Genomic DNA, 22304 nt, shown 5'->3' on the forward strand with positions numbered 1-22304 from the left:
CGGAGTAATGCCGTGCGTCAACAAAGAGAGACATGCTGACTCGCCTAGGAAAGAAGAACATCGGTCTACCCCGCCATTTCACTGTTGTTTCTGACTGTCTGACATGTCTATCCTCGGCCATCCGTCCTCATTCAGGCACATCACGCCGTGGATTTCTTTTTTGGACCCCACGGTCCGTTCGGCCGGTCTACAATTAGTGGCCCCTGCACTATCCAATGTCATCCTGCTTACCGACCCGCTCTGGAATCGCCAGAAGTCCTTGTCCTTGGGGTCTGTTTATCCGGTGACAGATGACAGGGTATGGAATGCAACCTGCAGCTAGACGGTCCGATGCGCATCCAACACGTTGTTCCACACACTATGGAGTATAAAGTAGGAAGAAGATAGAGCTACAAATCACGGCTCTACTGAACAATAAGGAACTGGAACGGAATAGGGTTGACGGCCCCGTTCTAGACCCCAGCACTGCGGCGGACGGATCACTTTCCGCTCGCAAGACCCACTGGAGAGGCCCATTTCCCGGTGGCTTCCGTGCAAACACCACCTGGCAGCCACCTAATCATTCAGCGTGCTAATTGGCAGACGCACAGCATAAATCCTTGGGCAGAAGAGCCTAAGCAGCTATCAATTTCTCATGGCACGATCCAGGCATGTCAGCCTACCAAATCGGCAGTTAGACTCTCGATATTTACATCTAGGGACACAAAATGTTCCAAATGATGCGCAACATTGTCCCTCGACAGGTGAACAACCTGAAATCCTCCGGGATCTTCAAATTCATTTTCGACACAAATCCGGCTTCTAATCATGTTAAAGAGCCACGTTTGCTTGCACCCGACCATCGGGGTGGCTTACCTACATGGACCTATTGGTTTCTTCATTCATCACTCCAATATTTGACCAGCATGTCTCGCACAGTAAGCGGCTTGATGTTGGGGAAGATCTTATTCAAGGAGTCCTGGGTCGTAATGCAGGATGTGCCATCTGCGGTATACAGTTCGAAGATTGACATGAACCACTGGAAGGCTTTCTTCGGGAAATGCTGATACAGGGCTTGATGTCCAGGCAACTCGGTTATCTCGAACCCCCGGAGTTTTTCTATGCTGTCATAATGAGTTTCGAATCGACAGCCTGGCGGTTCGAATTAGAAAAGACTCTCGGAGAAAGCGAAAACCAGACTCACCACAGATCTCCTCCGCCAGCCTGACGAATTCATGCCAGGTGACAGTATCGCCGATCACACGGCTTTCTTCGGGCCAGTCTTCCATGTCGAGCATGGCGACAACATACCGGGCCAGGTCAAAGGTGTAGGTGAATGTGATTGGAACTTCGCCATCTCCGGGGATTCCTGCTATCTTGTTTCTCAAATCCACAACGAAGACATTCGGTTTCAGGTATGATTTGAGCGTCGATGGACCGAAGTAGTCAAGAAAGATACCATTGTGGAAGACGGTCCACTGAAGATCAGACTGTCGGAGAATTTCAATCGCTTTGAAATAGTCCGCAAGTTGCGGCAAAAGCTTCACGGCACTAAGATTCATCAGCTTAAGTGGCACGAAAAAGTATGCGTCCATCCTAGCGGAACATACTCCTGAGGATATGGAATGGCGAAGCCACTGGGCACAAATCGCCGAGTGACTTTGGAGTTGATGGCAGCTTGGATGAGGTTCAGTTGCGATACCGCCAGAGAATCTCCCTCCACGGCGAAACAACAGATCACTGTGTCGATTTGATGTGTGTCTAGCACAGCAACCAAACCGTCAACGCTTCCATAATCGACTTGAATGGTCTTGCCACCCTCGCCATCAGACTACTCAGCCTTGTCAGTAAAGATGCACCTAGAGAAACAAGATATGTTATGATTACAACCTTGCGGGATAGGATAAGAGCCTCGTGCTCAGAAGAATCATTCAACACCTCCACAATTGTGCGGCCAACACCACCATGGCCTCCAGCGATAGCAACACGAACCATTTTATCATTCAATATGCTCAGTAAAGCTCTCGTGAAAGACAAATATCTGCGAGGGATAAAAGCTCAAATTTATAGCGAAGACTTGGTCCGCATAGTTATCATGTCATGGCCGCTCCACTCTGCGATACGAAAATTGCCTTTTTGGGATTAGGTTCGAAGCGCCTGTTGCAGCGCCGAGACGTAGGCTACCGAGTGACTACGGGATACTGAGTACGACCATCAACTACGTACCTACGCATTTCAATGTCTGCAGTTCTCGCTTAAACCGCCCTCAAAAGCCCAATGGATATCACGCCCGGGCTGAGAAAATTTCGGATTAGTTCCGCACCCAAGAGACAGTCCCAACAGCGAGGCTTGTCTCGAAAGTCTCATACCAAGTCCCGTGGAGGCTGCCAAGCGTGCAAGAGCAGTAGAGTCAAATGCGATGAGATTCGCCCCAGCTGCCGCAGATGCTGCCAGCGCCGGACGCTGTGTGTGTATGGTGACCCTCGTGCTGCCTACAGTCAGGCTAGCTCGGAAGATCACGAGCCTGTCTGGCCAGGCTGTGTGACAGGCAATTATAGTCATGTCAACAACTGCTTGGATCCCAACGGATCCTGGCTTCCTGGTGAAATATCGCCAACACCCAGATCAATGTATCTTCTACGGCATGTTGACGGCTGCCTTGATGCAACATTGACGTCTGAAGTTGGAAGGGAGATATTCAATCAGTTTCTGCTGCCCAACTGCGCATCCATCCCGATGCTTCATAATGCTCTCCTAGCACTTTCGGCTCGACATCTGCAGCATCTGCAGCCTGCAAGGACCGAGCACCAGAAGGCGTGCTGGCTTCATACACAGACAGCAACACGCTTGCTTAGGGAAGAGCTCGCGCAGCATCCGACAGCGTTAGGTAAGCTAGACGCTGTCTATGCCACCGCGCTTCTCCTAAACATGATCTCCTTTGCTTCGCATGAGAGATCGCCATCCAGATCTTGGGTATTCCAGCCCACTGCAGCGGCTAGGGTCAACAACCTCAGCTGGCTGTCCGTACAATGTGGACTAGGCTACTTAGCAAGAATGATGCAACAGAACCCGCAGCAAGGCTTCTGGCGTTTGAAAAATGAAAGACAGGAGCGGCTTGCGTTGGAAGCCCCGCCCGCTACTCCGCAGGATCTGCCTTTGTCTCAGACTCTGCGATGTGCGCTGGAAGAACTATGTGATGTCACTACCAGTAGCCTTCCGGACAATAACCCGTATTATATTCCATTGAGCATCATCGCTCCCATGCTGCAGCAAGATGAATCAAATTCCCACGGCACTAACTCATTGCTGTCATTCGGGCCTAAGATATCTGCAGCATACCGGAATCTTCTGCTTGAGCGAGATGAACGGGCGCTGCTGCTCCTAATGTTGTGGTTAGAGCTTCTCTGCCAAGCAGACGTCTGGTGGATCACTGACCGCGCCTATCAAGAGTTTCTGGCTCTCCGACACGTGTTGAGCTGCAGTGCCGATCTTCGAGTACAAAGCATACTCTCCCTTTGCGAACCAAGCCGTGACAGAGTTTCAGTTATGCCTTTCACTTGAAAATTATGGAGAGAATCTCAGAGGATCACCATGAAGGGGATGCTCACACCAGTGCAGCAAGTCGCTGGGACTGGTGTGCTTGGCAAATCAATGAGTGAGTGTCCTCAATAAATGCTTGAATACAAATACAATGGCTTCCTTGTACTGAAGATCGGTTGTTTTGATAGAACACAAAGCCCACAGCTAATTACTCCTATGTGACCGTGATCCAAGTGACTCAGCTTCCCTGGAATCAAAAAGCTTCACATGTCTGGTCAGCATTTTGATACAGTACCACTGGGGCTGGGACAAAGATCCTTGTAGATTTTAACTCTACAGCAACCTCAGGCCAACCTCAGCCAACGTCTAATTTTGTGGCCTAAGGCAACCACAGGGTCCCGAGCAGGACTAGCGGATCGCTTGGAGCGGGTCTCAATCAATGGGTCCGCCCCATCTGGTCCTCAATAAAGCTTCAAGCTTCCCTAGCCGGTGTTCAATAGACGGCCAACGCGCAGACGATTGGCCTCACGCTCCCGTTTGATCCGTCTCTACCTCCTACTACAGTTTCCAGAAGCTTCATCATCAGCCTGGGAGCCCAATCCCAGACGTCACCATCACAGCCAGAGACACAATGGCCGCAGCGACCCAAGAAATCGCACAACTTTTGCCGAGGACACATTCGGACTCATGTCGGGCCAAACAATGGATTGGCTAGCGGACCGACAACGTGTCTATTGTCGAAAGTTTCACAGACTAAGCTCGTGGTGGTACCAATCAGAGACTCTACACACTTGACCATGCTGAAGGAATGACCGGCCCAGACTCTGGTTGAGGCTTGAGCTTATTCCGCGATTGACAGGGAATAGCTCTCGTCGGACGCCATGCAGAAGGAAGCTTAGTTGTAATCGTCACGTGGAAAATACGGAAGGACAGAAGATATCGGTCATTCACTCGATGACACAAAAGCCATGTGTAGTCCGGGGTTTGAATGAGCCACGTGGGTGCAGTCCTTCGATTATGTCGTGCGTTTTCTATGCTAGATCGCAAGCATGTGGCCGCGTTTTATGCCGATCATCTTGGGTATTTTGCCCGTGCTGGTCTGTGGGACCGTTACACTCCCTATTCCTGCAGACAGGTACCTCGTAGTAGACCAGCTGCAGGGTATCCCGGATGGATGGATGCGACAGTCTGGCCCTACTACATCAACGCCAACGAGATTCTGGTTGGCGATGCGCAGGTCCAATGTCTCTCAGTTCGAAGAGCAAGTGATAGCCCGGTCGACTCCTGGCCATCCTGACTATGGCCGCCATCTGACCAGAGAGGAGCTTCGGGCGTCGATGCGCCCTTCCGACGAGGTTGCTGCCAAAGTCCGTGCATGGCTAGAATGGGAACATGTGCCGGCCGAGTCAATCGAAGATCGGGGCGACTGGCTTGCGTTCACTATACCATTATCGCAGGCCGAGTCGATGATGAAGACTCAATTCAGCCACTTCTACCACCCAAGGACACAAACGACAACGGTTCGGACGCTTGCATACTCTGTCCCAGAGAATATCCGTCCGTTTGTTCAGCTCATCCAGCCTACAACACGGTTCGGATCCCCTCAAGCTCTTGACAGTCCCGAAACCTTTGTACCTGTTGCGCTCACTGCAGAAGACCTCGCTGGCAATTGCTCGAGGACAGTTACTCCTGCTTGTCTGCGCCAGCTCTACGGGATCAATGATACCGAGATAACACCCGACCCACGCAATCGGCTGGGTGTCTCCGGCTTCTTGGAGGAATATGCACGGTACGACGATCTGGAGCAATTCCTTGCAGAATATGCCCCAAATCAAGCCGATGCTAATTTCTCCGTGGTCTCCATCAATGGTGGGCGTAATCTCCAGTACTCGCTCAGTCCGTCCAGTGAGGCGGCCCTTGACATCCAATACGCTCTATCACTGTCCTACCACGCGTCTGCTGTGTACTATACTACTGCCGGGCGTGGGCCGATGGTGCAAGAGTCCGGGTTGCTGACCATAGCTGACTCAACAAATGAGCCCTATCTCGAGCAACTGCACTACCTGCTTGACCTACCAGATAGAGATCTCCCTGCGGTTCTTAGCACCTCCTATGGGGAAGAAGAGCCGTTTGTACCCGCAGCATACGCAGAAGCTGTCTGCAACCTCTTCGCGCAGCTGGGGGCCAGGGGAGTATCTGTCATCTTCAGCAGTGGTGACTGGGGGCCCGGCGATACATGTATGACCCATGATGGTACACGGCGGACTCGGTTCCAGCCCGTCTTTCCGGCGTCGTGTCCGTTTGTCACATCGGTGGGCGGTACGGAAGGGACGAACCCAGAGTCTGCCATATCCTTCTCCGGAGGCGGCTTCTCGGATATCTTCGCTCGACCTTCCTATCAGGATGCGGATGTCACGGGCTATTTGCACAGCCTGGGGAACCTGTATGAAGGACTTTACAATCCACAGGGACGCGGCATCCCTGATGTCTCCACCCAGGCCAATAACTTTGTGCTTCGGGATCATGGTGAGTGGATGAAGACTGGGGGCACCAGGTGAGATCTTCTTCTCCTTAGTCACTAGCAGTCACGAACTCGGGATTGACTGGAACTGTAGTGCTGCGGCGCCTGTCTTTGCCGCCATAATCTCTCGACTGAATGCAGCGCGTCTGGAGCAGGGCAAGTCCACACTGGGCTTCTTGAACCCATGGCTATACTCGCTCAAACAGAGAGGATTCACGGATATTGTCGATGGAGGATCGGTCGGATGTGACGAACCCACGGGAGCGCAAGTACCGTATGCCGGATGGAATGCGACTCCAGGCTGGGACCCGGTGACGGGGCTGGGCACACCATACTACGAGACTCTGTTGGAGCTTGCATTGGAAGCTTAGCCACTTTAGCCAGTTACTACTCTCTTCAATGTCTAACAAAATCCCTCTTACCGTTGAATTATAGTAACCAAGAGGGCTGTCTACCTGCCCTGCCAGGTCCAGTAGATATTTCCCAATCGGGTAAGATGCTCTAAGCACGAACTACACGTGACCCGTCTCTCACCGCCCGGGGACAGCTCTTCCCGGCAGTTCCAAGCATCAACGTCAACGTCCATCAGCCCAACCCTCATCCTACGTACAACATCTCAATCCTAACCTCTCAATTTACCCGTCCTCATCATCACCCTCCACAGCTCAACCACCGACCATCCAGTCCTCACGCCCAGCACCCCATCCCGCACCCCTAACCTTCTCCTCCCCCTTCAACCCCCCAACGAACCGGCCCAAAACCCCCAACCCCAAAGATGGCCACCGACCTCCGCACCCTCATCACCCAGCTCCACAGCAGCCTGAGCGCGCACAACCTCGAAAAAGCCAGCAGCATCCTCACACAAGCGAAGCGCACGCTCCTCCAGCAGAACGCCCTGATCCCCACCCCGACCACACCGCGGGAGCTGCTCCCGCTGGCGCGCGAGATCCTCGAGCTCGGCGCCCTCGCCGCGATCCGTCAGACCGACGCCCCCGGCTTCACGCGCTACTACCAACAACTGCAGCCGTTCTACGATCTGGAGCGCGATTCCCGGGAAAGAAACACCAACAGCAACAGCCAACGCAGCAAGATCACAGGCCTGTACCTGCTGCTCCTGCTGAGCATGGGCGACAGCACGAGCTTCCACACGGTGCTGGAGGGCTTGGTCGAGGAGGCCAGCCTGCAGGGCCGGAGCGTCGAGGATGACCCCTTCATCAAGTACCCCGTGGAGCTGGAGCGGAATCTCATGGAAGGGAGCTACGATAAGGTGTGGCGGGAGACGAATTCCGAGCGGGTGCCCGGCGAGGATTTCGGGCTGTTTTCGAGTGTATGTCTCCTCCCTTTTTTTTTTTTTGCCGGCATTCTTTTCTTAGGGGGATGGGAGGTGGAGATTGGTGCAGTGTGTGTGTGCGCTTGCTAACGTGATTCGTGTGAGGTATATAGGTCCTCGTGGGTACGATCCGTAGCGAAATCGCCGATTGCTCCGAGAAGGCGTACCCGTCGTTGCCGATCTCCAACGCCAAGAACCTGCTCTTCATGGACTCGGAAGGCGCGGTGATTGAGTTCGCCCAGCAGCGGGGGTGGGTGCTGCGCGACGGCCGGATCTATTTCCCCGTCGAGCCCGAGGCGGCCGCCCGCTCGGAGAAGGATATCCTGGTCGCGAGTGGGACGATCATTGAGAATGCGATCGGGTATGCGCGGGAGTTGGAGACGATTGTTTAAGGGCCGTTTTCTCCTGTGGAGTGAGGTGGTGTAACTTAGACAAAGATTCGGGGGGTGGGGGGTGTCTGCATCATGTTAATGAGGATTACTATGCCATTTTTCTTCTCTCTCTCTCCTGCGGAGGGTAGATGAGTATATCTTGCAGTATACACCTAAGCATTCACTATATTATGATTTATCTATTTACATCTATCTACACCCGGACCCGCCACAAACAGACCCGCCGATCATAGAAACTACTCGACAAACAGAGGATCTCCTGCGTTTCCGGCGTATCGCTGCTGCGCACAGGTAGCTCATACCCGCCCGCCGTCTTCCACACATCCGACGCATAGTTCATACTCTCATGCTCCGTGAACTCCGCCAGAATCTCCAACTCCCACCCGGACTCCGCAGAGGGGCACCGCACCCGCACCACCCGCGTCCCGCCGTGCATGCAGCTCGCCAACACCAGCCCGGTCCATCCCTCGTCTACCTCGTCTCCATCCACAGACTGTGATGAAGACGACGACGATGACAGAAGCTGCAGCCGCCACACGCCCCCGCCCAGCCCTATCTCCGCGAGAACCTCCCCGCGTCGAGTGGCGTGGTACACTCGCAGGGACTCGTCGTAGCTCCCCGTGAGAATGACGGGACTGTCGTCTCGGAGTGGAATGGGCAAGGGGAGGATGGAGGTGATGCCCGCGGTGTGGTGGCGGGCGCGGTCGTGGTGGTCGAGCAGCGCGGCGAGGGGTTGGGGCTGACTGTCGTCCGTCTCTGATGGGGTTGTGGGGTTGGTGTCGTAGCGGCGGGTGTGGAGGGCGCCGAAGTCGTTTCCGGTGAGGATGTAGGGGATTTGTTGCTGCTGCTGGTCGGGAAAGGTCGCGAGCGCGGCGAACCAGACCTCGATGGCCTGCGAGGCCGGGAAGGAATCGAGTTCTGCGATCTGGGGTGGTGAGTCTGCGGTCGGGCCGGGGGTATATTGGAAGATGGTGGTGAGGCTGTCGGAGAAGGTGACGGCGAAGGCGTCGAGGGGGGTGGTGTCAGTATTGGTGCTGGGAATTGGGGATGGCCAGGTCGAGGGCGTCCAGGCGAGGAAGAGGGCGGGGATGGAGGGGTCTTCGTGGACAGAATGTGTAAGCAGATGGGTTAGGGTGGGTGGTTGATCAGCATTTTGGCCAGGCGTGAGGCGGAAGAAGGCGACGGTGCCTGCGCTTGTTGCGATGGAGAGGAGGGAGGGATCGCGTGGGTGGAAGTGGAGGTCGAAGACTGCGTAGGGAAGAGGAAGTTTGGAGAGCAAAGTGCTGGTTGGGGTTAGTTGCCTCGTTCTTGGGGTGATGCTGGCAGGATATAGAGAAGCTTACAGCTCGTTGGTGGATGGGTTTATGCGCCAGAGCTGCAGAGAGCCAGTCTTGGTCTGTTTGATGTCGGAGTCATTTGCTTCGTCTTTCTGTTCGGACAGCAAGTAGGTGCCGATGATGCAGCAGTCGGGGATTGCGGGGCAGAATTGCAGGCAGCTGGGAGGTTGATCGAGGAAGACAGTGGTGTTGGAGGCAGGTTGCTGCAAGGGAGGAGACGGAGAGTCTGTCATGTTGCAGTGTTGGGGTGGCGCTCAATGGATGTGCAGAGCTGGAGTGGGGGAGGTTGCGATTGAAGATATTTTGCAGTACAAAAAGATACGGAGACAATCAATTAGTGTGTAGCAAGCAGCAAGTGGAACATGGCAAATGGTAAAGAATAGAGTAGCTGTATAGAATGATTGGTTGCATAGGATTGGCTATAGAAGTATAGAATAATGGTGGAATTGAGTCTAAAGGTCTGATCTAGAAGCATACACGAGGATCCTGTGAACTAAATTGGTGTGGGCTGATGATTGATTGATTGATTAAACTCCTTATCTTGTTCACACCTCATCATCATCCACCCTCTCTCTCCTCTTCTCCTCTTCTCCTCTCCACTTGCTTCGTCTTCCTCTTTCTCTCCCCTCCTCCCCTCCATAGTCTTTGTCAGTATCTGACTCTTACCAAATCGATCTATGACACTCGTTCAATTCCACCACTTCAATTGCAAGAAGTCCTGAGCATCTCCGCACGCATGTCGTCATACTCGCTGTCCTCGAGTACTTCCTCCTCCCCTCGACACCTCGACCAGTCCCACGAACAATCGCAACAACAAACTCCAACCCAGCAACACCACCACCACCACCACAACCACCACCAGCAGCAGCGATCCTCCTCCCTCCATCAATCAGCAGCTTCCTACTTCTCCTACCCGGTCACCCACGTCGTCTCAGGCCTGTACCGCCGCTTCACCGACCCTCAATCCACCAAAAGTAGCAACAACAACAACAACAGCAACAAGGACAGCAGCACGATGCGCCGCCCTTGGCACTCCAACACCACGCCCACCGACAGATCATCCACAACCAACACGCTCTTCACGCCCGTCCGAACCGCCTCCCCCTTCCAACCCCCTCCACTGACCCCTCTAACCCTAACCGACCCCTCCAGCCACCACCCCGACAACAACCAAGAAGACTACCTGCTCACGCGCTCGCTGGCCGAGGAGATCCGGCTGCTGGTGCCCGCCCGCCTCCAACTGTGCGACACCTGGCGCCTAGCCTATAGCCTGGAACGCGACGGCGCCTCGCTGTCGACCCTGTACGAGAACTGCCGCGCCATCTCCCAACGCAGCCCGCGGGCGGGCTACGTCCTGATCATCCGCGACGCCTCTCCCTCCCCCTCCACCATCTCCTCCTCAACCACCACCTCCTCAACAACAACAACAACCTCCACCAAAAATAATGGCAGCACCGGCGCCGTCTTCGGCGCCTACATGACCGACCCCCCGCACCCGGACTCGCACTACTTCGGCACAGGCGAATGTTTCCTCTGGCGCGCCTCGGTGCTACAGCCGCCCTCGACCGCCCAACTCCTACAGTCGATGTCCGCGATCGACCACCACGAAGAAGATGCCGCATTGGCCGCGCTCGAACGCGCCGGGCTCCCGTTACCGCCCAGCGCGGACACCACGCACGCCGGGCGGTCGACCACCCTGCGGAGCCGGAGTCCCTTGCCTCGTACCAGCGGAAACTTGTCGGTGACGGGTAGTAGCCCCCAGAACACTGGGCACAGTAGTAGGAGTAGTGGGACGGCGACGCCGGAGCAGATCCGCTTCAAGGCGTTCCCCTACAGCGGTGTCAATGATTATATGATGTTCTGTGAGACGGGGTTTCTGAGTCTTGGTGGGGGGTGAGTTTTATCTCCCTCCCTCTTTTATTCATCAAGGGGGGATCGTGATATTGGACGTGCTAACAAACTGGTGGTCTAGGGATGGGCATTACGGGCTCTGGGTGGACTCGAGCTTGGAGAAAGGCGTCAGTGCCGCGTCCCAGACTTTTGGCAATGAGCCGCTCTCGGATGAAGGCGTCAAGTTCGATATCCTCGGGGTGGAGGTTTGGTATGTCGGTTCTTAGGGTCGGGCGCGCAAATGAGGCCCCCGGTTTTGGGTAATAAGGTATATGTGTGTGTCTCCACTCGGTCATATGTAGATTGATTGCTGCTGGATTATAACAAAGGGGGGGATCATGATCTGCGGGCAGAATGGTCTATAATAATCTGAACATTGACCCGGCCAGGTGGCATGAATCAGGGGAGGGGGTTTGGTGCGCGCGAGGCAGACGAAATGCCAATTGGGAATTAGTATAGGCAGCGCCCACTACAGTACTGTGGCACTGCTCGGATAATCCATCGTCATCTCATAATTCGTGTACTTTGATTACCACTACATAGAGCTACCTAGGAGAAGTATCATCGTCGCATCATTTGCCATTCCCAATCCCACCGTCAGAGAAATCCATCAAAACATTACGATCCGTGATGTTAAGCAGGAATGTTGACACCAAACGTGTAGAAGGGACAGACTCAAAAAATAAATAACACAGAGGGGTATGCAATGCGATAAACCGAAACAGGAAAACCACCAAGTCAGCATCAATACGGCGAGTTGACAATGTCGTCCCTGCCCAGACGACTACCCCATTGCGTACGGCGCCGAGGAGTCATGGGTAAGGGACCAGCGATACTCTCACGCGTCGGCTTCAGCAGACTCTTCTTCGCCACCATGTTGACTTCGTTGGGTAGCGCAACAATGACATTCTTGTCCGAACCGAAGCGGAAGTTGTCGGCCATGACTTCCTCACCGTACCGCTTGATGGTGTAAGGGTCCTTGCGGCCAGCGATGACCTTCTTCAAGCTCCAAGTGATGATGAAGGGACCGGTAGCGGTAACGATCGACGTTTCCTGTGAGTCAACACCCGTGTTGAAGCGAGCCTGCGTGAAAGCAATTGGTTTCTTGGTCTCGTGCTGGAATTGGGCAACATGAGCGGGCTGCAGACCCAAACGACGAGGCTGCGGCTTGGAGTCTTTGGCGAAAGAACGCTCAAAGCCTAGCTTGCCCTCGTTCTTGCCGTCCTTCTGCAGGGCGTCGATGAGCAGGAGATAAGTGCGGCATGTGGCCAAGACCCAGCGACCGTCGGCGGACACATCGAGACCAATAATAGGCTCACCCAGCGCAGGAATATGAGTCTTAGCATTGATACCAAGTCGGTCAAACATGCGGATATCGCCCTTGTTAGACGCGACGGCAATGTATCCCTTCTCCGTGGTAGCCACAGAGGAGAAGTCGTTCTTGCTGGCGTATTGCTTCAGCTCAGACTCCACCAACTTGTTTCCGGCCACACGGGGATCGACGCGGAACAGAGCATTCTTCGAGGCACCAATGAAAGATTGAGCGGAAGTCATTTGGGAGAATTTCTAGGCGCAAAGTTAGCGATCATTGAATCACAGGTACTAATGTGGAAGTTGACTTACACTCTCCGGGGCAAAGGTGTGCACGGGGATGTCATCATGCACCTTCCACTCGTCCACAATCTTGCCGTACTCCAAGTCCATGCGATAGAGGGAGTTGGGGTCATCGCTGTTCTGCAAGATCATGTTCGAATCTTCGGCGTGTAGCATGACCTTCTTCGGACTGAAAAGCTTGCCACTTGGAGTCTCAACCTTGGAGATGTTGGTCGAGAACTCGAGGTTGTTGTTGGGGGTGTGCTTGAACACGCCGATCTTAGAACCACGAACCACGAACGAACGATCGTGCTTGTAACCGACGGCCAATTGCGAGTTGACATTGCCATCATCTTCACGGGTCACCACATCGTCTTCTTCCTCGTCGGAATCGTAGTGTTCGCTACGCTGACCGTCATCCTGGTCCTCTTCTTCGGAATCCTCTTCCTCCTCGGCCTCAGCCTCGGCTTCGCGCTCCTCAGCGTCCTCCATGGTCAGATCCTGGAAGGCGTCCAAAACATACTCCTTCTCATTCTCCTTGACCTTGGCCCACTTCATTTCGTTCAGCTGTTCCCACAGCGCCTGCATGAGACCCTCTTGGAATCTCTCTTCCGTCTCTTGATCGTGGAAGCGCAGGAGCCAAGAGTAGGCTGAACCGTCCTCGCTGTAGGCGTTGAAGATGAAGGACAAATATTCAAAGTTGAAGACAGGGTTGATATCAGCGACGACTGCCTGGCCAAGCCATTCCTTGTCGTCTCCACTAATCTGCAGCCAATATTGCCAGTCACCAACCTCGGAGACTGTCGCGGTGATATTGGCATCTTGCTGTACAAAAGTTCCAGTGGGGAAATCGAAGAGATGCAGTTCGGCCTTCTCTTGCGCGAGAATCTCCCGGGGCTCAGGTTGCGCAGCCGACGGCGGAGCAACAGTCGATTCGTCTTGAGCAGCAGGCTTGATCAGGCCCTTCGATTTGGAATATTCCACGTCCCTCGCCATGGCAGTTGCTGCGTCGGGAGAATCGATCGAGTGGTCGCGAGACTTGGTGGGCGAAGAGATGGGACTTGCTGACGGGATGGGCTTCTCCTCTTGGAATGAGAACTCTTGCAGCTCTTCCCGAGTAGCCTTCTGCGAGCTCGTTCTATACGTCCGCTCGTACTGGCACTGAAGGGCGGCCAACTCAAAGGTGGAAACCTTGTCCGCCGGCACGGACGCGTCGCAGACAAACTCGAAGAGATCACCTACGTCGCCACTGAGGTCTCTCCAGGCCAGGATCTTGGCACCACCTTCGCGGACCTCAGAACGAAAGTGAAGGGCTTGGTCGAGCAGGAAGACCTTCTCGTCTTTATCCAAGCTGTCACTGCCTTGCTCGTCGTCGTCTTCGGCAAGCTCCTCTTCCCCTTCCTCGTAAGCTCGTTGAACGACGAGTTGATATTGAAATTCCTGCCCGGTGCGTCTGATGGAGGCAGCGGCGTCCTTGAAGATGAGCTCTGAATATCCCTTGGGCGATAGGGGGCGGACAAGGTACAGTTGTCCCTGAGGAATTTCGATGATGGATTCTTTGGAAGTGTCTCCGAAGAGGTACTTGCTCACTGAAAAGAAGAAGGGTAGATGGTTAGCATGTGATGGTGGAGGGATGAGGTCAAGAGATGAAGAGGTGACCGGGGAGAGGGAAGGAGGGGTCGATGGTGGGGTCAAGTGAATGAGGAAAGTGAAAGTGTCTGATCCTGAGCCTAGACCAAAAGCTAAATGAGAGGAACTTACCATTGCGGAGCATGAACATGGCTGCAGCTGGCCGGGCGTCGGAGCAACAGCAACAGGTTGTTTGTTCGGGTGATATCAGAGAGGGGGGGGGATCCTGTTGCTAGGGGAGCAGGGGTGTTGATCAATCCAGATGCAAGAGAAGTAGGAAAAGTATAGATCACTGGTGTTGCCGAGAGTGAAGGACTTCGTAGCAGTGGCAGAGAACAGTCAACGGCAGGCTGACTCAAGCCTACTGCAACTTGTGAGTGTGGGATGGCAGGCGAAGCCTTGTAGTGAGTGAAGTAGAAAATAAAATGTTTTGATTTCCGCTGTTGTTGTTTTCTGCCGTCATCGAGTGGCAACGGCTGTGGCGTTGATCGGCCTGTGGCTCGGGTGGCGGTGCATGCCAATCATGTGAAATTTCATCATCAGTCACAAGTAACTTACAGTACAGTACATACATTACATTCCCATGGTTCTAGCTCCAATTTAATTGCCCTCTTTGGCTTCTACTGCATCGTTTTGTTCCTCCTGCTCCTGCTCTTGTGCAACAGCATTTGCTTCCTGAATGGCCTCAGCCTCTTCTTCGGCATCTTTCTCCCCCTCTTCTTCTTCTTCTTCTTCCTCCTCTGCCTCATCTTCTCCATCCTGCGGCTCCCCCGACTCACTGACTGACTCTTTCAAAGTGCCGCCTTTGCGCTGGGGGATGACCTCCATAAAAGCCTTGCCCCAGTCGCCCACCTCCAACCACTTCAGCATGATCTCCACCACATGGTTCGTAGCCAAGACCTGACGGGAGGCCATCTGGATGTATTCGCCGATCGGCAGCTTGGCCGTCTTGATCCCCCGCTCGACGGCCTGTTTGTAGCAAATCCCCTTGTGGCGGTTCTTATCCACCAGTCCGCCGATGATGTAGGTACTGAACGGCTTCAGCTCCGTCAAGGTATGCGGACTGTCGCTGCTCAAGTAGACAATCTCGCCGTCCTCGGGTTTTGTGTCGGCCTTGTCCGCAAAGACGCCCTCGAACCGGCCGCCGTCCGGCACGACCATCCACTCCTTGGCCTTCTCCGCGGCCTCGACGAAGTCCTCCTCCAGGAAGCGGATTCCCTTCCAGTTTTCGTACGTCTTGGCCAGCACGGTGTCGAACCGCTGCTTCAGCAGCTTGTTGAAGGAGGAGACCACCAGGTGCGACCGGAACGGCGCGCGGCTGTTGTCCGAGTACGACCGGGTCAGCTGCGAGCCCAGCGAGATGCGCTCCTTCTCGATCATCAGCTCGTCGAACCCGCAGTCGAGGATCAGCGTCAGGGGCAGCAGGGTGCCCTTCCGGAACCGCGCGGGGGTGCGCTCGTGCTCCTTGCGGAACTCCGCCTCGCGGCCCTCGTCCTTTGCGACCTGGAGCTCCGCCCGCCGGCGCTCCTTGCGGGCCTGGATGCGCTCCTTCCGCTTGACCTTGCGCTGTTCGCGCCCTTCCTCCCACTGTTCCCGGCGACGCTGGCGCTTCATGGCGCGCTTGGACATCGGGGCCGTCTCGTCGGTCGGGTCGCTTGGGGCGCCATTGTTCGCTGTTGTTGTGGTGGTGGTATCATCATCGTTATCGCGGGTTTCGACTGGCGCAGTTGAGGGTTCCGGCACAGGAGCCGACTCCGCCATCGTTGTGTCCTGTTGTGGTAGTGGCGGTTGTTGCGAGTCGTCGTGGTCGAGCTTGACCAACTTTCTGGGACGACCTTCCTCCATTTTCAGGGAAGAAAGAACTCTTCACAATTGAGACAAAGCCCAGCAACAAAAGTCTCCCAAGACAAGCGTCCTCCAAATAGACACTGTAAATATAGTATATTCTCTCGCCAAACCGGCCCAGCTATCCAAGAAATCCAAACTTCCGCTGTTCATAAACGGAACAATCGACAATGGCTTCAAGAACAATTGATCAATGAATTTCGGACCGCCATGGGGGGAAAGGAACACCCCACCAATAAGAACCCAGCCAGCCCGCATTACCACATCCGCCGTCCAGCACGTGACCGTCACACTCTCCCAACCTCAAACCACCAACGGCATCATATCTCCAAATCGAAGCTCGGCCCGGCCGTACGGTACGACTCACCTGAACCCAAACCAATCGTCCACCCCCCTCCCAACCGATCACCATGCCTCAGGACATGCCCCCCGCTGGGGGCTACCACCAGGTGCAATACAAGGTGCGAATGACCCTTCCGAGCTTTCCTGGGATATCAGCGCCAACCCCGGACGCAACCGATCGATTGCTATACCATCGATTCAAATTCCCCCTCTATATCCCAGCGCGTGCAACCTCCAATGGCCACGGACTCCAAATCACCGCCCCCTACACCCCCCAATCTCAGCCCAGCAAGCTAACGCCTCCCTCAATGGAAACAGCGCAACGTCCCCGTCCGCGGCTTCCGTCCCATCGTCTACCTCGCCGGAATGGTCGGGGCCGTCAGCTACGGTCTGTACAAGCAATACTACTCGATGCGTGAGATGCAGTACGTCCAGTCCACCCCCCCTCTCCTTCAGCACCGCAATCCCAACCCCTCGCCAGCCAGAGAGACAGAAACAGAAATAGACAGCTTAGACACCAAGAAGAAGCGAAGCGAAGCTAACAACCATCCCAGCGAGCTCGGCCGCGAGAAACTCTGGGGCCGCCTGCACATCATCCCCCTCCTCCAGGCCGAGGAAGACCGCGATCAGGTCCGTCGCTACTACGCCGACAAGGCCCGCGAGCAGGAGCTCTTCGGCTCGGAGAATCGGGTGTATAACTCTGACCGGTACGCGTGCGCCCCCAACCCCCTACCTCTCTCTTTTTTTTTTCCCGGGGTCGAATATCATGCTATGTTTCATGCTATGAATATGCTATGAATATGCTATGGTTCATGCTTCGGAAAACTAATAACGAAATACACCAGCTTCGTCCGCCCTACTTTCGCCTATACCCCTTCGCAGGTTACTGAGTAAACTGAAGTTTTTTGAGAATCAAATACCAAAAAAATTTGAAGACATTTTTTCTTGCTTCATGGTTTGTTTTCGTTGTGTAGTGTACTGTACTTTACTTAGAATTGCTAGTGTGTTTGTTTTTTTAAAGTTTGTTCTTGTTTTTCCAAAGAGGTAGTTTCGACTCCTTGCGTCCTGGGGTGTAGGGGCGACAGAATCCTGAATTTATGAGATGGATCTTGGTTTATGCTCAATTGGGATGATCCGCCTCCACGTGGAGAGGTGAAGCCTTCGTAGCTGGCAGAGTATAAGCTGGGTTACTGCAGCGTTCATACGAGATAAGTGACATCAAGTTAGCCGTCGTGTCATGTTCAAGACACTGCTATCGGCAATTATACTATGTGATCTCAACTCGGCGACTGCTGTTTGCGCTTGCCCGAATTACCTTGGCACTTCTCGCTCCCTGAACCCCAGGTGGCTTCAACAAGCTGTCTATATTCTTTAGTAATAGCTATGCAACCCGACAAAGAGGTAGCTGTAACGGCAGTGGCCGTACACTACCGCCGTACTATACAAAGGGGTAAACCGTGAAGCGGTCTTACCCCAAAAAAGTTTATAAACTGTGGGATCCTAACCAAACAAATCCGCCACCCCGGACAGATCCGGTCCGTCGTTGATATCGACTTTCTGATTCTGCTGGCCCTCCATCTCACTCGTCATGTATCTCTCCTGCAGGGCACTCCGCGCTTTCCGGCGGTCCTCGCGCGAACCCAAGATCTTGCCTTGCTCAGCTATGCTGACGCCTCTCAGACTCTCTAGAAGATCCAAGATCAAGGCTCTTTGCTGTCTTGCGGCAGTTGACCTTACCAGCGCGGCCTCTGCATTGGCCACTCGCTGCTCGCTCATGCCAGGAAGGCTCAGAATCACTGCGCGCGGGGTCGGGCTGCTCGAGCCGTAGAGTACCCAGATAGACGCAATGAGCTGAGCAAGATCTTTCTGCATGTCGACAAAATAGGGCTCATGCACAGACGTGATGCAAGCCTTGAGGACCTCGGAAGAGATGAACTCGCGGATGGTGATTGTGGTAGGTGTATTGTTCGGAGGGGCAAAGTCTTGCAGGATGGAGCGAATGACACGGGTGATGATGCTGCAGCAACGGGTATCGCGCATACGAAGGGCATGGGTGCAGAAAAGCATAACTGGCTCAAATATCTCAGGTGAAGAAAGAATAAAATGCCGGATGGAGTCCGAGAGTGCCGGTGCAGGCTGCAGAGCGCTGGGATCTGCTAGCTCGTCATCAGGATCTGAATCATTCTTTAGCATGCTTCTAAATGTTCAACGCTCTCTGACTTACCACCACGCTGAGGATCGAGCAGACTGGCTACCATGATCACCGCAGAATACGTCAACTGGCGCAAGATACTCTCGGACTTCATCTCGTCAGTCAGGTCATCAGACTCAGCAAGTCCCTCTTTTCTCTGTTCAATCAGCTCCCATTCTGATGTGACCTTCTTGTCGATGCTGGTAAAGAGGGTGGCCAGCATTGGAGGCAGAAAGTTGCTTCGGAAGCGAACCGGGCAGTCATCAATCAAGCAGCGTGAGATATTGAGAAGAACAGAGAACTGATGAGAGGAAAGGTGGACGGAGTCCTTGAAAAGAGCTTGTGAGAGGGGACCTGGAAGTTCTGCGAATCCATAGAAATTCTCCCGTAGTCGGCTCATGCTGAATAACATTGAGTAGCACGCTTCACGCACAGCTCGAATCTTGCCTCTCACAGATGAGGCGAATCCTTCGACTGAGCCACGAGATGCAGTGATCTTAGCATAGAACTCATCACGGCTACCAGTGGAAATCCCGGCTTGCCAAAATCTATCGGTCAAGATGCGTTCCACAACCGGCGCCATGTCTGCGGGCAAGCCCTTCCAGTTGCCGGGATTGTGGAAGGCATGGGCATTACTGACTAACTGTAGAAGCGTCGGCAAGATGATAGGAATAAGATCATGCCATACATTGCAAGCAAGCTCATATGCTGGTTCAGACCTTTTGAGCTTATCCGTCGAGACGGCCAGCATCGTCTTGGTACCTCTCAAAGGTAGTTGCTGGAACTTCCTAGTCATTTCTTCCTGAATGAGCTTACCCTCATTGTCCAGAGGAACAGAAGACCAGTCTTCGAGTTTTTGAGCCTGTCTGGACTGCATATATGCTCCGACATTCTGTAGTCCAAGCATAGCACAGAAGCCCTCGAATGTCGAGCTCACAGTTCGGAATTCTTCCTCCTGCCATGCTTGCTTGATCGGCTCCACGAAAGACAGAAGACGAGACTGGCGAAGGTAGGGTTCGACATTATTCGCTCGTTGCATGATGATAAGCAGGATGGAAGTGAGCTCCATGTGAAGCTTATCGTCTACCCGGTTGGCCATGGATATCTCCTTGATCTTGGGTTCCAATATGTCGTAGAAAGTAGAGAAGTAGTCTGCGTAGCGCATGGCCAACCGCCGGAGCTCATGACTGGCCAGACCGTGAAGCTCCTTGACTGATTCCGAGTAGACGGGATACTCTGGCTGGTCCGGGAGGCGGGTCATCAAGATGTACTCCAATGCTTTGAGCGCAAAGCTCGGGGTCTTGTCGAGAGCTCTGGCGGAAATATCGACAATGAGCTTGATTACTCTCTGTTTCAAAACCGGATCTTCAAAATTACGCTGCATTAATTTGAAAGCCCACGCCTCCAAGATCTGTTCCAGGTCGCTGCGCTTCTGTTCATCTTGCTGAGGCATCTTTCCATGAGCAGATACCCATTTGTTGTACCCTTTTAGCGTTGCTTCGACAACCGCAAATTGCGTATCGGCCCGCATAAGGGGTATCGAGGTCTTTGAAAATGACTTCACGGTGAAAGGTTCCACGCCGCTGTAAAGGTTGTCTAGGTTTCCGTCAATTCCGGCAAGTATATGAGGTATGGCATCCTGGGGTCGCTTCTGGACGATCGTTTCGATGATGGAGGAACAGTATCGGCGATAGTTCCCGACAAACGCGTGTCTCTCGGGGATTGTGTCAATGTCCTCATTAAGGAACATCACTGTAGGATTGTCGGATTCTGCAGGCAGAGATTCCCAGCGAATGAGGCGCTCAGTACAAATACTCAGCAGCGAAGGGATTAGACCAATAACGAGGTCCGTGTTTCCGATCCTCTCGGAGGCTATCAATTTAGACCACACATGAAGGACAGGGATCGAGATTGTGAGACTTTGATTTTGGATGACAGTAATGGTAAGATGAAAGAAGAAAGGTAGGTCCATGCCCTGTGCGCTTTCTAATGAGAATGCCTTCTCTTCGAGAAATCCAGCGATGTACGAAACCATCTCGGAGAGCTTTTTGCAAATAGTATACTTGGTGTCGTCCACATCGTCTGGTCCCACAACTGACCATTCGTACAGCTTCTGCAGCACACTGAGCGCTTGAGTCTCGTACATGAAGTGTACCAAGGGCTGGAATCCTTCAATCTCAACGTGAGACCTGCTGTACAGCGCATGCAGAGCTTCAACAGCCGCCAAGAGCACAAGCTCGTCATTGCAGGTGAACGCACTGGCTATGCAGGGGACACAGTTGGACGAGAGCACGGCCTTGGGGATTGCCCATGTCAGCAGGGATTTGAGAGTGGCAAGCGCTTTCAGTGCGGAGTCCCGGGCCTGCTTCGAGTTCTGGATGTTCCCGGTACAGTCGTGCAGAAAAGCGCAAATGCGAGACATCCATCCCTCAGGTCCGCAACGCAGCTCAAGATTATCCTTCTTAGGATGGATTTCCTCGAAGACGGCCAGGGACGTACAGATCTCGACCATAGCCCGGTTTAGGTCCGTGCCACGCAAGGATGATACGGTATCTTCACGATAGAAGATGTCCTCCGACAGAGTTTCAAGAATGGATAGTACCAATTCCTTATGGACGAGGCTTGCATTCCAGAATTGAAGAAGCGTTTCGTCCATGGAATTCCAATCCAAGCCCCAGCTCCTCTTGGCGACCTCGGCCCACAGTTGCGGGATCTTGTTGCGAATGTAAGCAGGATCTTCCGGTCGGATCGACTCCGCCAACTTCAGAACGAGGTCCCTGATAGCCGAAATCTGGTCTTGAGCTTCAAAGGAGGTGTGGCGCAAGACATGATCCAACAAACCCAGACCGAAATAGCGGACGAGAGGATTGGTCTGCTCGGGAAGCGCAAGCATATAACCATTGTGCGCTGCCGACTTGCTCTCTTTTTGGGCCTCGACAAAGGTCAAGGCTTCTCTGCGTAGCTCGTTGGTGGAGGACGGGTTGTGGATAAGCTCCAAGGCGCGGATGATGTCGGCCATGCGGCCCTCCGATAGATCACCTTCGGCGGCCATGGATGATGTGGGAAAACAACTCCTTCGCTGCTCTTGAAACAAAGACAAGAAAAAAAAAGCTATGATTACCTTGACAATTGCTGAAGTGATGCTTGCAATGTTCTCATTATCTTTTAGACCCCTGCAAAACCTCCTTCTGGTTCGTTTGGGGGGTTCCCAGACTTCCGTGGTGGAAGCGGAATTGGCTTGGGCAAACTTTTTGACAACTGGAGGGGAAAATTAGTTAAGGGAAGGTAATAATAGACTCCTGCCCGCCGGGACTTTCAGCCACGAAGTCAGTGATGCTGTTTGGCGCAAGTGGGCAACACTGAGTAATCGCTGAACACACGGCAACCGCCGTTTTGGGGGAGGGGGTTGGGAGGGCAGTTGCGGCTCAGTAAAGGAGATTCCCTGCGAGGCGCCGATGTTGTTCTGCCTAAAGAGAAGTGGAGTGCTTATAGATGGTGTTTTGGTGTTTTGTTTCTTTGACTTTTTTCCCCTTCTTCTGCTCTTGATATATGATTTGGGATGAATAAATAGACAGTAGTAGTAACAAAGATTCGATTCAAAGAGAGACAAATACGGAGTGAGGAAGTGGGTACTGTGTTAACCACCACACTTGGAGCTTAAAGAAGAGATTTGAGGGGAAGATTGGAAAGTACGGGAAGAGGGAAAGAGAGAGGA

General features: G+C 53.6%; 9 protein-coding genes across 9 annotated transcripts; 4 read left to right on the plus strand and 5 right to left on the minus strand.

Moving 5' to 3' along the window:
• Positions 1-521: 521 nt before the first annotated feature.
• Positions 522-1974, minus strand: BO66DRAFT_355966 (NAD(P)-binding protein; the record flags this gene model as incomplete). The annotated part of the gene is made up of 4 exons (XM_025644866.1): positions 522-1131; positions 1184-1530; positions 1590-1810; positions 1870-1974. 4 exons carry the CDS (start codon positions 1972-1974, stop codon positions 878-880), a joined length of 927 nt encoding a protein of 308 aa, XP_025500795.1. The 3' UTR covers positions 522-877.
• Positions 1975-2256: 282 nt separating this feature from the next.
• On the plus strand, positions 2257-3679 carry BO66DRAFT_422525 (Zn(II)2Cys6 transcription factor; the record flags this gene model as incomplete). Its single annotated transcript, XM_025650051.1, has 1 exon — positions 2257-3679. The coding sequence occupies one exon, from the start codon at positions 2257-2259 to the stop codon at positions 3538-3540; it is 1284 nt and encodes a 427-aa protein (XP_025500796.1). The 3' UTR covers positions 3541-3679.
• A 904-nt stretch (positions 3680-4583) lies between these two features.
• Positions 4584-7919, plus strand: BO66DRAFT_422526 (subtilisin-like protein; the record flags this gene model as incomplete). The annotated part of the gene is made up of 5 exons (XM_025650052.1): positions 4584-5717; positions 5796-6073; positions 6135-6309; positions 6816-7367; positions 7484-7919. The coding sequence occupies 5 exons, from the start codon at positions 4584-4586 to the stop codon at positions 7760-7762; spliced, it is 2418 nt and encodes an 805-aa protein (XP_025500797.1). The 3' UTR covers positions 7763-7919.
• Positions 7920-7955: 36 nt separating this feature from the next.
• BO66DRAFT_380453 (uncharacterized protein) lies at positions 7956-9525 on the minus strand (the record flags this gene model as incomplete). The annotated part of the gene is made up of 2 exons (XM_025645904.1): positions 9106-9525; positions 7956-9045 (listed from the first exon to the last, which is right to left on the minus strand). Exons 1-2 carry the CDS (start codon positions 9330-9332, stop codon positions 7956-7958), a joined length of 1317 nt encoding a protein of 438 aa, XP_025500798.1. The 5' UTR covers positions 9333-9525.
• A 436-nt stretch (positions 9526-9961) lies between these two features.
• On the plus strand, positions 9962-11216 carry BO66DRAFT_304819 (putative oxidative stress response protein Oxr1; the record flags this gene model as incomplete). Its single annotated transcript, XM_025643233.1, has 3 exons — positions 9962-10836; positions 10885-10992; positions 11072-11216. Coding segments are annotated over 3 exons (1128 nt in total), but the record flags the coding sequence as incomplete, so codon positions are not given.
• A 273-nt stretch (positions 11217-11489) lies between these two features.
• On the minus strand, positions 11490-14613 carry BO66DRAFT_473873 (uncharacterized protein). The gene is made up of 3 exons (XM_025653091.1): positions 14344-14613; positions 12613-14171; positions 11490-12555 (listed from the first exon to the last, which is right to left on the minus strand). Exons 1-3 carry the CDS (start codon positions 14360-14362, stop codon positions 11734-11736), a joined length of 2400 nt encoding a protein of 799 aa, XP_025500800.1. The 5' UTR covers positions 14363-14613; the 3' UTR covers positions 11490-11733.
• Positions 14614-14794: 181 nt separating this feature from the next.
• Positions 14795-16214, minus strand: trm10 (tRNA (guanine(9)-N(1))-methyltransferase). Its single transcript, XM_025647957.1, has one exon. It carries the CDS (start codon positions 16054-16056, stop codon positions 14812-14814), a length of 1245 nt encoding a protein of 414 aa, XP_025500801.1. The 5' UTR covers positions 16057-16214; the 3' UTR covers positions 14795-14811.
• A 252-nt stretch (positions 16215-16466) lies between these two features.
• BO66DRAFT_355987 (putative NADH-ubiquinone oxidoreductase subunit GRIM-19) lies at positions 16467-17548 on the plus strand (the record flags this gene model as incomplete). The annotated part of the gene is made up of 4 exons (XM_025644867.1): positions 16467-16517; positions 16717-16823; positions 16953-17105; positions 17244-17548. The coding sequence occupies 4 exons, from the start codon at positions 16467-16469 to the stop codon at positions 17290-17292; spliced, it is 360 nt and encodes a 119-aa protein (XP_025500802.1). The 3' UTR covers positions 17293-17548.
• A 330-nt stretch (positions 17549-17878) lies between these two features.
• On the minus strand, positions 17879-21943 carry BO66DRAFT_165643 (karyopherin MSN5). Its single transcript, XM_025642260.1, has 2 exons — positions 18623-21943; positions 17879-18572 (listed from the first exon to the last, which is right to left on the minus strand). The coding sequence occupies exons 1-2, from the start codon at positions 21639-21641 to the stop codon at positions 17899-17901; spliced, it is 3693 nt and encodes a 1230-aa protein (XP_025500803.1). The 5' UTR covers positions 21642-21943; the 3' UTR covers positions 17879-17898.
• Positions 21944-22304: the final 361 nt, after the last annotated feature.

The sequence above is a fragment of the Aspergillus aculeatinus genome, assembly GCF_003184765.1.
Source record: "Aspergillus aculeatinus CBS 121060 unplaced genomic scaffold BO66scaffold_46, whole genome shotgun sequence".
Taxonomy (NCBI): domain Eukaryota; kingdom Fungi; phylum Ascomycota; class Eurotiomycetes; order Eurotiales; family Aspergillaceae; genus Aspergillus; species Aspergillus aculeatinus.

Bases quoted from the DNA above. Each gene is read 5' to 3' on its own strand.
- BO66DRAFT_473873 (XM_025653091.1), bottom strand. The intron at 12,556-12,612 runs GTAAGTCAACTT...CTTTGCGCCTAG, and splicing joins ACACCTTTGCCCCGGAGAGT to AAATTCTCCCAAATGACTTC.
- trm10 (XM_025647957.1), bottom strand. From the start codon at position 16,056: ATGGAGGAAGGTCGTCCCAGAAAGTTGGTCAAGCTCGACCACGACGAC.
- BO66DRAFT_165643 (XM_025642260.1), bottom strand. From the start codon at position 21,641: ATGGCCGCCGAAGGTGATCTATCGGAGGGCCGCATGGCCGACATCATC. The intron at 18,573-18,622 runs GTAAGTCAGAGA...AGAATGATTCAG, and splicing joins GCTCGATCCTCAGCGTGGTG to ATCCTGATGACGAGCTAGCA.